The following is a 16,450-nucleotide window of genomic DNA, read 5'->3' on the forward strand; positions in this document are numbered from 1 at the left end:
CTGGTCTATTTTCAGGCCCTGGTGTGTGAATGCGGGTGAGTGAATGCTTGTTTTATGAATGAAATTATCATTCTGATGCCGATTTCTCTTCATATTGAGGCTGTTGTCAAAGGTATAAGAGATTAAGGTTGAATATAGACTGATCCCAAGATACATACTAGGAGACTATTGCTGTTTGTCTTGGTCTTAAAAGTGATCCCTGGTGTAGGCTTGTTTCCTGTCATTTCTTCACACTTTGCCTCATGGAGTGTCAAACAAAACTCCCATCAATTGCAACTTATGTTACCCGAAGTTCCAGATATCCAGACTTTCAAATTTTATACGTGCTGCAGTATCTTTAGATTCTTCTTTCCTCTCCCTAGAAAATTCTGTAACAGGGGCTGGAGTTGTGGCTCAGTGGTAGAGTGCTTGCTTCCCATGTGTGAAGCACTGGGTTCGATTCTCAGCACCACATATAAATAAATGAATAAAGATCTATCAACATCTTAAAAAATATTTAAAACAAAAAAGAAAAAAAAGAAAATCCTGTAACAGTTTCATCATCTGGATAGTAAATTAGCAAACCCCACCCCCACAGACACCACAAAGAAATTTAGTTTAAAGCTGTTATTTTCCATTTGGGGGAGTAAAGGTTGACAAGAACATCTCCTTTGAATAAAGCTGTCAATTGATTTCGAACCTCCTATTAATTAAAAAAACTGCATGTATTTTTAAAACTATGGTGTTTTTAAAAAGTTTCACAATAACCATACAAATCAGAGCAAAATAACCATATAAATAATTAGAGCAATTATAATTAAACATTGGTGTGAGAAACACACTCATCTGTCCAAACCCAAAGAATGGACTGAGAGACATAAGATACAGCAAAAAGTGAGGCTTTACTTTCATGATGGTCCTTCAAGATCAGGTACCTGATGGTATGGGACACACATACCATCTCCCAGTTCCTCGTTGTCTGAGTACTATGGGGCACACAATCTTCCTGAATGCCACCTAGGTTTTTCTCTCTCTTATTGGGTTATTTAAAGAAATACAACTTTAGTTGTTCCCCCTCTTTTGTTTTCTTGTGGCAGGAAAGTCCCCTTGGATTGGTGTCTATTGCAAAGTATCCAGTTTATCTCTATTGGTTAGGTTAGGCCCCTTCCTTCTCACCTCCTCTTTGTCAAGGGGCTGTGAAATTTTACACTCCTATGTTTACTGCTTGTAACTTTTCATTCTGCTCTGTCCTCCAGCTGCCTATTTTTTACCTCCCAAGTCATTTTACATTTAAAGCTAAATACTATATTCTGAAAATGGACCACCAGACTTTCTATTTCTCATATTGGTAGACCAAGTGTGGGAATTGTCATCTGCTGTGGTCTGACTGTTTGGATGCCTAAAAATTCTTATGTTGAAACTGAACCCCCAACATGATAGAATTAAGAGGCAGGGCCCTCATGAATTGGATTAATGTTTTATAAAAGAGGCCTGAGGGACTTGTTCTTCCCTTCTGCCATGCAAGGACACATAGAAATTGCTATCTATGAGGAACAGATCTTCACAAGACACCAAATCTGCTGGCACCTGGATCTTGGACTTCTACTTCCAGAACTGTGAGCAATTAATTCAAATTGTTATAAATTACTCAGCTCAAGGTATTTTGTTATGGCAGCTTGAGCAGAATAAGATGCTATCCTAATAAATTAATTAAAATTTCTGTTAAAACATCTGTGAAAGAAAGTGTAATGTGCTAGATGTGGTGGTGCATGCCTGTAGTCCCAGCAGCTCAGGAGGCTGAGGCAGGAGGATCCCAAGTTCAAAGTCAGTCTCGGCAGTGGTGAGGCACTAAACAACCCAGTGAGACCCTGTCTTAAAACAAAATACAAACTGGGGCTGGGCATGTGGCTCAGTGGTTGAGTGCCCCTGAGTTCAATCCTTGGTAAGCAAAAAAAAAAAAAAAAAAAAAAAAAAAATTAATTAATTAATTAATAAAAGAAGGTGTGCTGTTCCCAATTATGTTCTGCCTCAGGTTCTTTAGGCTTTAAGTTGCCACAACTTGAACTTCTCCAAATCATACTTTCCTTTTCCTTTTCTGGCAATACAGCAGTTTCCCCTTTTCTATGACAGGTACATTCCAACATCCACAGTGAATGCCTGAAATCATGCATAGTGCCAAAGTATACATAGTATTTTTTCCTATGCATAAATACATAAATGAAGTTTAATTAAATTAGGCCCAGTAAGAGATTAACAACAATAATAGAATAGAACACATAATAAAATACTGCAAAAAAATTTGAAAACATTACTAATCTTGTACTTTGGGATCATTATTAAGTAAATAAGAGTTACTTGGACATGAGCACTGTGATACCAAGATGGTAAATCTGATAATCAAGACATTTGCTAAGTGACAACAGATGGATAATGTACACAGCCTGGATACACCTTAAAAAGGGACAATTTAGTTCCTGGGAAGGACAGAAATGGGATGGCTCAAGATTTTATTATGCTACTCAGAAGGGCATATAATTAAAAACACAAATTATTTCTGGAATTTCCCATTTTATATTTTTAGACTGCAGTTTAGTGTGGATAACCAAAACCTTGAAAAGTGAAGTCACAGATGGGAGTGGGGGTGGGGTGTGTCCTGCATATCCTTAAGTCACAATTTTCTTTCATGTTGAGAATCTTTCTCAGCAGTCACAGTGCCATCCTGCCCCATCAGCAGCCAGTTCTTGAACTTCCCTTGATGCCTAGCAGCTGTTACCACTGTGCCTGGGCCTGGCTGGTGCTGAGATGGCCCATCATTTTGTAGATCACCTGTTCCATGCCCTGCAACACTACCTTGACTGCTTTAGCTTACCAGATTGTCCTTTTTCATTCCTGCCACAACATTCCTAAGATCTATGTGGTGCAGTTTCTATAGGAAGGATGGGATAATAAACCCAGTTTTGCAGCATAGAATTGCTGTCACCTAATAATGGGTTGTAGCCTACAGCTTCTCTGTACAACAAAGCTGCAACAGCTGAAAACGTGCAGGTCTGAGTGTCTATTAGCTGTCTGTCTCTCTGTCTCTTTCTGTCTCTCTCTCTTTCTCTCTCTCTCTCACACACACACAGCAGCAGTAATAGTTACAAAGGCTCCAATTCTCCACCAACTTCTGGACTTAGTGGAACCTGGTTAATACAACTTGGAAGCATGTGGGAGTTAATATTAGAATGATCAATGAGAACGAGAGTCAAGGAGTTGCTGGCATTTAAATGCCTCTCCCTTCTTGCCTCCCCTCCCCATTCTTTGTGGGTAGTTCTAGAACATGGTGATATCACATGACCTGTCTTGAAGATGTTTGGGTAGCCAAGACTTATCTGTGCTGATTTATGAAGTTGAGGCCAATGTGGGAACTCAATAGCTTGAATTTGCCTTCCTTCCTTTCCTCCTTCTGTTCTCTGTGACCCTCACTCTTTCCAACTTGGGATTGCATAAAAACTTTGCCTTGGGCTCTGTTTTCCAGAGTGTCTACATGAAAATAGAGCTATCAACTGAAGTTATCCAAACATCCAATAGACATTTTTTGAAGTATGAGCAACTGACTAAAACTGAGATGAAGATAGTCGTCTCATGAGTGTCTGCCAGAAATTTTATAATAGGGAACCTTTCATCAAGCAGATGATTGGGCCAGATAACCACAAAAAGCTTTTCAATTCTACGCTTCTGTTTCTATGAGAAACCATACAAAATTTTTCTAATTGCCCAGAATATCTGAGTGAGATTGATATGAAACACCCTCAAAGACTATCATTGGACACAGAAGGCATACTGGAAAAATAACTTTTCATGGCAATAGAGAAAAACAGTATTTACTGGAAACCCAACCTAATCCATATGAGAAAGCACTGAATTCTCTACAAAGGAAAAACAAGAGAAATGGAAGAGAAATTGTAGCCTGTGGCTGTACATGTTCTCTTGGGAGGTAATTATGGATTAGGCCATTTTATCACATATACCTAGACAAATTACGTATTGTTTTTCTTGTTTAGTCAATTCTGACTGAGTTCCAAAATGAATGGTCATATTCTGAGTACATAAATTCTGTGGCCATAAATTTGTATCTCTACTTCAGTTTCTTTATCAGCTCTAGAAATATTGCTCAGTGAGGCTTTATTGTCAACAATTGAGAGAACTCCAAAGAGGAGACTGCTGAAATGTGCAACTAAGGTTTTCTTCGGCACAGGTGGCAGGAACCTAAACTTTGAGATGCTAATTATTTGGGTAATTCTGAGAATATCCTTTCTTCTCCCAGGGTGGAGACTGTGGGGAAGGAATCCAGGTGCGCAGCCTTTCCTGTGTGGTCCACAATGGTTCAATCTCTCATCTGCCTATCCACATAGAGGATGCACTGTGTGGAGAAATGCCTTTTCAAGACAGCATCCTGAAGCAGCCATGCTCTGTGCCTTGCCCAGGTATGTGATTCTAGCGATTAGGGGGACATTCATGGTGATATTATTTATTTTTTCTATTTACATTTTTTTTTCTGGAGAAGACTTATTTTATCAAAATTGAATTTTTACATTAATTTATTTTGAACTATGGCTACCAATTTGAAATAGACTACTGCTTTGAAAATGTGAAGTAAGGGCTGGGGAGATAGCTCAGTCGGTAGAGTACTTGCCTTGCTAGCACAAGGGACTGGGTTCAATCCCCAGTACTGCCAAAAAAAAAAAAAAAAAAAAAAAAAAAGTGAAGTAAGCAAATGGAGAAGGAAAAAAAAAAAAAGAATATTGAATTTGTAAACCTAAGGATCCTCTTTCTGTCTCTTCACTGTTGTTTTACCTAGCATGTATAGTCTAGTTTCTTCACTCAGATAATGAATTTGACCACAGCTATAGCACATTGGCTAGCACTCAAAGAATATGGACTTAATACATGAATGGATCAGTCTTGGGTGATGACAGGCCAGGAATCAGTACAGTCATGAATTTGTGAAAGCACTTGATAAACTTTCAAGTAAATGTGAAGGTTATTGTTAGTTACATAAACTGTATGAGGTTTTTTTCTTTTTTTTTTTTTTTTCTTTTTTATTTTTGTGGTGCTGGGGATTGAACCCAGGGCCTTGTGCTTGTGAGGCAAGCACTCTACCAACTGAGCTACATCCCCAGCCCAAAGTGTATGATTTTTTTAATGCTAGCAACACAACTTAGCTTGTATAGAATAACTTTAAGATGTTTTAATATATTCTTTTTTGTGTGTGTGGTATTGAGACTCAAACCCAGGGTTTAATGCTTGGTAGGCAATCACTGTACCACTGAGCTACATCCCCATTCCCAATATATTCTTTTAATATACTGTGTATGTGTGCACACAGGTACATATATATGTAATAGGTGTAAACATAGATATGTATGAATATTTTATTCATTCAAATGTGTTTACATTTAATTACATATATGTTTAGAGTGTTTAATTAAATATTATTTAGGCCAGCAGATATTTCATTCTGGTGACCTTCTTATTCTTTGATATGGCGTCTATGAGCATCCATTTTACAATGTTATACTGATCTTTGAATACTGAGTCACTATAATCTTTACATCTCCCTTTTAAAATTTTTATTATCACTAGCAGACACATAGTATGGATACTATGATTCGAAACAAAGTAATTACACTCTAGCTTTTGGCCCCCTCTTTATAAATTATTTCATCATTCTTACTATTTTCTAATTTGAAAGTTGGTCCAGTAGAATGCACAGTACCTAGAACCTGCCTACATCTCTGCACTTCCACCATAGATCTCTGTATGTGTCCTGTCCAGACAAGTGTTCTCCAGTGTCAGTTCTCATGCTGTTTCTCTCACCCTATACTACCTTTCTGTTCAGGAGATTGCCACTTAACTGCATGGTCAGAATGGAGCGCGTGTGAATTAATCTGCATAGATGGAAGAAGCTTTGAGACTACAGGCCGCCAATCTAGGTCAAGGACATTTATAATTCAGTCTTTTGAGAACCAAGACAGTTGTCCCCAGCAGGTTCTAGAAACACGGCCTTGTACAGGTACCAAGAGCACTTTTCAGTTCTTTGTCCTTAATTGAACGTGGCTTCTTCTATTTTTAAGTGAGATCTAATAGAACTTCTGTTGTCACTGTTCACTTGCAGGAGGCAAATGTTATCACTATATATGGAAAGCAAGTCTTTGGAACAATAATGAACGAACTGTGTGGTGCCAACGTTCAGATGGCATGAATGTCACAGGTATGCCTGTAGACATTTCACAAAAGTTTTTGAGTATGGAGTTTATGAGAAGAACTGCCTTACAAATTATTAACAAAGAACGACTGGGCAGGTTGCTTACATGATCTTTTTGGCAAATTTTCATTAGACCTTGACATCTTAAAAAGCAAACAACTATATTTGAAGACCCATAAAATGTCATATATCTCCAGAAATAAACTGAAACACAATAAAATGTCCTTAAATTTTATTACCTTAGAGAAAACCCCAAAATGATACATGCTAGTTTAAAACAATGATCTTTAAAATTTTAAATCATGTACCTTCTCAGTAAAAAGGTTTTGAGTACATACGTCAAAATATCAGCCCACATTGTTTTGCTGTTATGTTATAAAATATACTCAAAATTGATATTAAAAGAGTTGAAAAATATTTAAAAATTAAATGTGTGTTAAATGATACAAAAATTTTTCTTACTGTAACAGATGCTCATATTTATGTACTGAAAACTTAGTTTTGAACATTTTGCTGATTGTGATTACTATTTAGTACCTAAAAATAGAGTGAAGAAAAGGTTCCTCATTCCTGACAGTGATACAATTTGATTGAACAGATGGTCTCCTCAATAATTTTAAAGATTTTTTTTTGATGCCTTCTTGTCAGGGCAAAGGAAGTTGACATTGATTTTCCTTAGCACAGCCACTGACAAACAGCTTATTCAAAGGTGAGAGAAGCTTCTATAGAAATAGAAGGGATGTCAGCTCCTCCCTTTTCTTGTTTACATGTCCTTGCATTATTGATGTTCCTTTTAATCCATAGTTTATCCATACAATAATTTATTGTAAGCTACCTTTTCATTTTGTAAGTTGTTGTTAAAACTCAATATACTGTAAGTCTGCCTTGCCAGGAGCACAGAAGCACCTCCTGTTCTACGTAGTGCCGAGAGCTAGCATAATGATGAGGGTCAGAGTCTCAAGTGGTGGTCCTTCTGCACAGCATGCAGTCATCTGATGAATGAGCTCAGATCACCAGTATCATCTGCAGAATATCATTAGAGCTTAATTTCATTATTAAAATTTCTAAACATGTACTATAATTTATGTAATTTCTGGTATTTTTCTTCCTAGTTTGCAGGAGGTTGTGCCCTGGGGTAACCTGCTTTGGAGATGACTGGTTTAAAGAGTAGAAACCCCTTCCCCAAACATAATGGCAACAACAGGACTAGTTGGTTATTGCCATTAATATCCAAATGATCAGTTTCACACCAAGGTGCTAATTCTCTATTGTATAGGATTTCTTTTCAGTGTGGTTTATTTGTTTTATTTTTGAAGTAGTGGTGATAATTTAGCTGCTTCATTTCCAGGAGAAATGTAGGTCTGAGTATTCCCTACACTGTATTGAGTTCAAAACCTTTTGCTAGCTACAAAATCATAAAATGTAATTGGTTGAAAATTATAGTAATGCAAAGACTAGAACCTATAAATGCAACCAATACTATATAAATACAGTTGAAACACTTCCCTTGAATAATAAATCAGCTTTTTAGTCTATCTTTAGGCTTTTCCCCATGTCTGTTTTACTGCTTTGAATCCAAGAAGGCAAGATCAGTATTTAGACTATTTTCAGGTTACAAAGACATACATTATCCCACTCATTTACTCTAAAGTATTTACCGAGCGCCTACAAGTCCTGTGTCAGATGTCCCCTGCCCCCCACCACAAGAGTTTATGCATTTGTTCCTAAAAAATGTGTGTGGTACTTTATACATGACTGTTTATTCTGGTTGGTATATGTATAAAAATGTTTCCAAAGATTTTGCTACTGTGGTCCCATTAATTCACTATTAGCATTCTTTTAGCATTTGATTATTGGAATCAGCCTAGTCCCTAGCTGGGTTACAGGAGTTGGGGGAACATAGAATCATTAAATAGATGGGTGTTCTGCTACTGAACTTAAATTGCCATTTCAGCAATTATTTTTGCTGATTCTGGTACCCATAGACTTCAAATGTGGCCTCAAATGTGGCCACATGATAGAATCACATTGCCAATAAACATGGAAAAAACTCCATCATAAAACATTGTCTTTTGGCAGAGCCCCCATCTGAAACAACACATCCTGGTGTAATCACTGAGATGGGGCTGGACCACATTGTTACTATGTAGATTTAAAACAAGAATGATAATATCATTACAAGGTGACCATTGCCAGAGGGCAAAAAATACCCCAAAATGTAAAAATGCCTGTGGATCGTACAGATATCTGTAAATGAACCTGGGATCTCTTTTGCAGGAGGGTGCTCCCCTCAGGCACGCCCTGCTGCTATTCGGCAGTGTATTCCAGCCTGCAGAAAACCTTTCTCCTACTGCACACAGGTAAGTCACGTGCTAGAGTCCTCCACAGGTATTTTAATTGTCGTTTTACACGTACGCATTTAGATGTGCTTCTGTCTGCTACAGTCCAGGCAGCAGTTCCACGTGCCCATGATACCATCTAGAGGCACTAGCAGGACTAACCACAGATATGAGAAATTCTGTATAGTGCCATGTATTAAGGAAAGTGGTCTTTTCCCTATAGATCTGTTTATAATCAAATCTACCTTTCAGATATCTAATTTATATTAGTCCTATCTACTAAAAAGCCTTCATGGTCAATTTATGTCTTCTATTCTTAGCCTTTCATACATCTATTTTGAAAGATGTAAATGTTCATATTGATAAAATTATTTTGTAAAATTTATTACAATATGATGATTTTGGTGTGAGTGAATTTTTAGTTCAATTTAAATAAGTTAAATGTTACTATGGTTGAAAAATGTGTGTGTGTTTGTTTTCCAAGAGAAATCTTACATCCCTTCTCCTCCCATAACTCCTATCTACAGTTGCTTAGGAATTAATTCACAATGTGTAATGTATTCAAATCAATGTCACTCATACGTGCAGTGTATAAATAATTTTTAAAAGTTAAATTACATTTCTTAGTTTTTTTTTCTATCGTGTACTTATTTAAAAACAATTTGATTAAAAATAATTCAAGTACTCAATCCTATTTTATAGTTCTTCTCTTTTAAGATGGTTTAATTCTCTTTTTTTTTTTTTTTAAAAGATACGTCAATTCTTTACCATAGAAAAGACAATGAGCAAGCCTGCTGAGGGTAATAGAAGGAGAAATGGGGGAGAAAATCAGTAACAACTTCATTTGGGCTAATGATGTTTGCAAAATAGAAGTTGTAGCTTTCTGCCAACTCCCTGGATTCCCTTTCTAATAAAAACATAAATTGCTCTTTTCCTTGAACCCCTTGACACAGGGGACTGATTGGTTACAACTTTTCTCTCAGAAAGGCACGTTGAAAAGATTGCCTTAATAACTGAAAATATCCACATTTTCTTAATCAGGTCCTTCCATTGAACACCATGTGGTAACTTCAATTAAAACCAGCTTAAAATCCCATGATTATTGTCATTATTATATGACTACAACCTGTATTGAATGATGGGCAGTTAATTATAACATTTGCTTTTCTAACCTTTTCCCTTTTTTAAAAAGATCAAAGTGCCTTATTTAGTTATAATATTTATTGCTCTGCCAAATCACTCCGTTAGTCAACAATTAATGACCTAAATAAAGCTGACTGACTAATGAGGATTGGCATTATCTAGAAGAGGCTAGGGGTCTGTTCATAAAATGCCAGATAAATAGTTTTGGTAAGGAGCCATAATAGCAAAGTCATAGTAGAAATTTATACTCTTATGGGTTTTTTTCTTTTATTCTCTGTTTCCTGTTTGCTAGCAGAAGAGAAATTTTTTTCAGATTCATGTCCAAGGACAGATGGGAATCCATGTCTATCATACCTCATCATAACTTCTCACAGACATTATATGTGAAAATGACCATGAATTTCACAGACAAATATAAAGGACACATCGTCAGAGTACCACGGAATATGATGTAGTGTGACACGCAGGTTACCAAATGAAAGAGTCATTGACATAGATATATGACATTTTTTTCTTGGACATGTGCCTTTGGTAAATTCTCTTCTTCCACTTGGACTGTGCTCCTATGAACAGTTAGGGACTAGGGATAGTTGGGACTAGTTAGTGAGCAGCAATAGGAGGTAATAGATGCATTTGGCAGCTGGGGTAATGACAAGACTTCAGAGAGCACCTAATGTGAAGAAACTTGATATGTAATCCCTTTTGCTTTGCTTTTTAGAAAGGTGAGGTTGGAACCAGTGGGCATATATCTGAAACTATTGGGGGACAGTCAAATGTAATTTGATTAAATGTCATAAACATCTCTAAAAAAGAGAAAAAGGCATAGTTAATACAATACATTCACAAAGAACTGTGATTTCATATTTGGTAGGTGTCAGAATTATAGACACATTAGAAAAACCTGACAACTTATTTAATGTTAACTTTGAAATTCAGAAAAAATGAATTATATATTTGATTTTTATCTCATTGGTAAGATGGTTGCTGAAGACCCTAAGTTATTATGACACATTGTGCAAAAATTAAGTGATTTCAGCCTTCAAATTGTTCTTAATTCATTTGCGCAACTCACTGTGTAACCATAAAAATATTTTTTATGCTATAGGGTGGAGTCTGTGGTTGTGAGAAGGGCTATACAGAGATAATGAGATCAAATGGCTTCCTGGATTACTGCATGAAAGTACCAGGCTCAGAGGATAAAAAAGCAGATGTGAAAAACCTTTCTGGGAAAAATAGACCTGTAAATTCAAAAATACATGATATTTTTAAAGGATGGTCTCTTCAGCTACTTGATCCAGGTGTGTCTCAGTTATAAATAAGAAATGGAAATTTCCTTGTGGGGGGTTCCTATTTTGATCTGTGGTTCATTATGAAAAGAGTGGAGGGAAGGAAGAGGAGAGAGGAAGATACAATATGTTTCAGCTTAAGATTTCTAAAATTTGGAGTGTTATATGATTTAAGTCCTCTTTAAATGTGAAATATTTTCAAGTATGATTATTAGTCTGTCAATCATAGTCTAAGAAACAGTGAGTTAAGTCACAAAATGGTATCCTTTTAATTGTAAACTACCTCTGTTTTTATAACTTTATTTGTATACATAATTGAAATTCAAGGAAAAAAATGAAATGGAATCTCAGAAGCTTATAGGAAATGTTCAGAGATGTGGTCTTATTTGAGAAACACAGGTGAAATGGTAAGAGCACCAAAGGAAGGGGCACCAATTTTAAAGGCAGACAGACCTTACTAGCATAATGGCTTAAACTCATCAGTTTTATGATTAGGTGTAATCCCTTAACTTCAAGGTCTCCACTTCTCATCTATAAAATCATTCTAGTGGCAACTGCCCTGCAAGATTTTCCTGGGTATTGCAGAATGTCAGGCCTGTTGGGCTCAGAAATTAGTGCTTACTAAGAATGGGAAAGAAAATGTATTGCTTGCTATGTGCTCTGTGGTTCTGTGCTAGCTGGCTTTGTTGCAGGAATCATTACATTCTTCCAGTCTAAAGAGATGTCATCCTCATCTGAGAGATGAGGAAACTGCAAACTAATTTTATCAGCATCATACCACAAGTGACAGGAAGATTCGAAGAAGGCGAGTCATTAAGGACTTTATGTTCCACTGTGTAAAGTAGGAAGAAGAAAAGAGCAAGAGTCTCTGTGCCTCTCACACATACCCTTCTAGGAAGCAGAGTGCTGTTAATGACTAAGCAGCTTGTGGTAACTGGTGGGGCATGGGAGGAAAGAGATAGACGAAGCTCAGGCAGATATACCCTGGGGACTTTCTTTATAACCTGAAGATTTGACCATGCCAAGGAGGCTTGACGAGATGTTTAAATGAAGCAAAATCCAGAGCTTGGGTACAAAGGACTCTGGATTTAACTGGAGAAATAAGAATCACACACCTCAACCAAATTTTAAGGAAGAGTACAGTATCTTTTTGAACTTTTGATTCCCCTACATGTCTTAGAATGTCAAAGATATTTAAAAATATCTCATTAGTTTTATGACTAAAAAAGAAGTAGCTTTAAGTTTGAGGGAAAATGATGTGAAATACAGACAGATTCACCAGTTGCTTGTAGACCTTATTTCAGAAAAAGAATTACGATAAGGTCTTATTCAAATCCATAAGTGAGGTCCTTAATCTTCAGTCATGGACAGACTCTCAAGGGCTAACTAAGTATCAACAGTACAATGTTGTGAGTATATGTGCACACGTGTATATGTGTAGATAGATATACATACAAACATATGTATATGCACACACATGTGTAGTATATGTGTATTCATATCAATATACATATAAATATATGTTTGCTGAGAATATAAATTAGAACAACCTCTCAAGAAGGAAGACTTCCCTAATCTATTTAACTATCATATGCTTTGACCTAAAGGTTTTGTTCTAGGATTTCATTCTGCAGAAATACAGATATATACTAAAGGAAGTATGTAAATAATATTCATTACATTAGTTCTTGTTATAGTAAATGAGTATAAAAACACTCATAAATGCAATAATATAAAAACAAAAAATACGGTATAACTGTGCAGTGGTATCTCAAAGGGGTACTAAAATAAGGTAGACCTGGTTTTAAGAACTAACTTGGAAATATATACAACCTGTATTGTTTAGTGAAAGAAAAATTATAAATAAAAAGGAATGATATACCTCATTTGTTGTTTTCAAAGAAGGCTATGAATTTGTGTGTATTCAGATGCTTGCATATGCAAACCCAAACTGAAAAGACTCACAGACTAGCAGTGTCGTAGCTCCTGAGTAACTGAGAGAGAATGATGAAAAGACAATTTTTTACTACATATTTTTAACTATTTTAATAATAGAATTAAAACTATTTTAATAATAGAATTGTTATCCTATTCATTTTGAATCATAAAAATGCTTATTAAATTTAATTTATTAAATTATTTTTAAAGTAACAGGCCTTAAAGGTCTTGTGCCACTATATGTATTTACATTGGGGATTTGAAAGTACTGGATCATCCCAATACAGCAACTCTGAAATTTTATAGGCAAAGAGATATAAAGAACATTCTTGCCCAGGGAAGACATTTTATTTATTCATTTATTTGTTTATTGTTGCCAATGTAAAATCTGAAAATAGAGCATTTCATAATTTGTGTTTCAAAGAGATTAGAATGAAAACTTTGTTAAAAGTTTTATGACCATAGAAAAGTATTCTTATTACTGGGGCTGGGGATATAGATGAGTTGGTAGAGTGCTTGCTTTGCAAGCACAAGGCCGTGGGTTCAATTCCCAGCACTGTTTAAAAAAAAAAAAAAAAAAAAGTCTCCTTACTATAGCAAAAGCCCACTGAGGCTTGAAAGTGTCCAGTAAGAAAAAATTATAATATGTTGTTGTAATATAATTGAAAGTGATTGTGGTTGTTTTAGTTGGCTTTTTTGTCTCTGTGACCAAAAGACTTGACAAGTACAATGTAGAGGAGGAAAAGTTTATGTGGCTCACAGTTTCAGAGGTTCAGTCCATGGTCCTGACTCCATAGTTCTGGGCCTGAGGTGAGGCAGAACATCATGGTAGAAGGGTGTGATGGAGAAAAGCAGACAAGACATGGCAGCAGGAAGCTGAGAGCACTCTGCCTACCAAGGACAAAACATAAATCCCAGAGGCAAGCCCTCAGTGACCTACTTCCTCTAGTCGCACCTTCCTGCCTCGAGTTACACACAGTTAATCCATCAGTGGGTTAATCTACTAAGTTACAACTATTACAAGCTAATCATTTCATGTTCTTGCATTTTTTGTTACATGTAAGTTTTGGGGGAACACCTCATATCTAAACCATAACTGTGATTTTATTAAAAACAAATATGCTTACAGTAGGTTTTGATTGTTTTTTATCCCTGGAAACATTCAGACTAAGATACTGGTATATGTAGTTTGGACCTACAGGTAATTATATCCATGTAGTATCCATGTAGTAATCACTGGGTGTGTTTCTTTTATAAAGGAAGGCCATTCCTTTGGAACGCTAACAGTTAACCTTTGTCAGTTCAATTTTAAATTTAGTTAGCTATATACTTACATAAAATAGGGAATAACATATTAGATATCCAAAAACAATTTGTTCCTATCATGTATTGGAAAACTGTATGTACACCCAAACTATTTCTTACATAGAAAATGTCACAAAACAGACAAGAATATTTGGTCTACATTACTTAACTCTAGTGTGTGTGTACATATGTGTGTGTGTGTGTGTGTGTGTGTGTGTATTTTTATATATACACATATATTTATACATATATATATATATATACGAAGTCCTAAATAATGTGTTCTTTTATGCACATGATTATAATTTTATAGTAATTTGGTGACTTGTTTAAATTGTTATGTAGTTTTTATTCACATAACTTCATTCAGAAATAAGAGTTGCTAAAAATGGTCAGACTAATTTCCTTTGCATGCAGGATTAAGAGACATACAGGATTGTCTTTCGATTATAATTTTTTTATGTTGTCAAAATGTTTTGCAATATTTTATATGATATCCATAAGACTATAAGCACCTTCAAATAAATTCAAAATTGTCTGCTAATTGATTTGATTGGATAAAGTAATACTTGTTAAGTATTTGCCTTACATTGTGAAAATATTTGACAATATCATAGCTTACATTTCTACCTGGTTTTGTTTTTGTTGTTATTGTTGTTTACCCTTGATATCTGTTACCTATGGATATTTCCACCTATCCTTATAATTACACAGATCTCTCAATTTAGGTGGAAGATAAAACATTCAGCAAACAAATGTTTTAGTGCCATGCAGTTACAACCTAATATTTTTGAGGGTTAATTTGACAGATCCAACAGATCAATGCAAATTGTTTGTATATGTACAAGTCCCTGAAAAGCAGTACAATGTAATGCAATTTAGAGCTTGTCTGTTCCCGAAGATATTTTCTAGTAGAGATCCCATATTCCTATGATGTTCAAAAGAGAACATCTTCATTTCATTTCCTATCAACTCACAGAGAATGCCAGGATGTTGCTAATTTATGTGGTTGAGTGCTCAGTTGGCTTAAGGTGCTGGTGTTCATTTCAAATCTTGAACTGATAATCAGCTTAAGGTTGTTAACATTATGTTACTTTCTCTCTCTCTCGCTCTCTCTCTCTCTCTCTCTCTCTGTCTCAAATGCTATAGATATGTGTATGCTAAGCTTGTTATGTTATCTCTATCTTAAACAGATGGCCGAGTAAAAATTTGGGTTTATGGCGTTTCAGGTGGCGGTTTTCTTATCATGATTTTCCTAGTATTTACTTCCTACCTTGTTTGGTAAGTACTAAATAGTAAAGTGTTACTCTTTTTAAATATGTGGCATGTTAAACTAAAAGAAAACATATTTCAAAGTCACTGGCATTATGACAAGATCCTTGAGACCATAGTCTCACAGTAGTGGAGTGATTGAATAGTTGAAATAGGAGTTGTTATTGTTGCTGCTCCCACTAGAAATAGCTTTCTTTTATTTGGTGTTTGAATAACACCAGGTGTACAGAAGAAATCATTAATTAGAGCTTTTCTATTTAATACTTTGATTTAAAACAGTAAGTTTTAGCCTTGATGCACACTGGTTCAGAGATTCTAATTCAATTAATTTTGGGTGTGGCCAGGTCATTTGGGTGTATAAAAGCTGCCCAGATGAACTAATCTGCTCCCAAAGCAGTGAAAACACTACTTAATTCTAGTTTTTAAATTTTGTTTTTAACTTGGTCTATTTTGACCAGTTAAGTTAAACTAACCAGTTGATTTAAGCTACCTCTTGGTGCATTTTAAATAGTAGAGCAAGTATTTATCAAGAATGACAGGTTATGAGAGAAAATTTAATTGTCAATTTCAGGAACCCCATTCTTTGACTAGTTCTTAATAGAAATGATAAATAATTATTATTCTCAGAGAATGATAATTAGTTTACTGTATAGAATATATTTTAGTTGATGTGCTGACCTATTGAAACCATATAAAAGTAAATACTTTTGAACACTTTTAAGTATGTTAAGAATATTTTATTAGCTTACAAAGCAAAATTTCCAAGGATATTTTCATAAGATCAAAGTGTTATTTCATATTTTTCTACAAATTGAGATATTTATATTCATCATCAGTCTCATAGACTACTTCCTCGAAAATTTTCACCTAAATCTTAATTCAAATCTCGCCTTTGTATATTTAGCCTCAAATGCTGTTTCCAAGGCTACACAGGTTTTTAA

The 16,450-nt window shown here is 35.4% G+C and overlaps 1 protein-coding gene across 3 annotated transcripts in view; it reads left to right on the top strand.

Moving 5' to 3' along the window:
• Positions 1-16,450, top strand: part of THSD7B (thrombospondin type 1 domain containing 7B) — an 842,386-nt gene that overhangs the window by 817,698 nt on the left and 8,238 nt on the right. For all 3 annotated transcript variants that reach the window (XM_079135600.1, XM_079135599.1, XM_079135601.1), the window contains 6 exons: positions 4,286-4,445; positions 5,861-6,034; positions 6,137-6,232; positions 8,504-8,586; positions 10,814-11,006; positions 15,431-15,518. In XM_079135600.1, the coding sequence (XP_078991726.1) occupies positions 4,286-4,445; positions 5,861-6,034; positions 6,137-6,232; positions 8,504-8,586; positions 10,814-11,006; positions 15,431-15,518 (794 nt within the window). The remainder of the gene's footprint in view (positions 1-4,285; positions 4,446-5,860; positions 6,035-6,136; positions 6,233-8,503; positions 8,587-10,813; positions 11,007-15,430; positions 15,519-16,450) is intronic.

This window comes from Sciurus vulgaris, assembly GCF_902686455.1.
Source record: "Sciurus vulgaris genome assembly, chromosome: 3".
Lineage (NCBI taxonomy): Eukaryota > Metazoa > Chordata > Mammalia > Rodentia > Sciuridae > Sciurus > Sciurus vulgaris.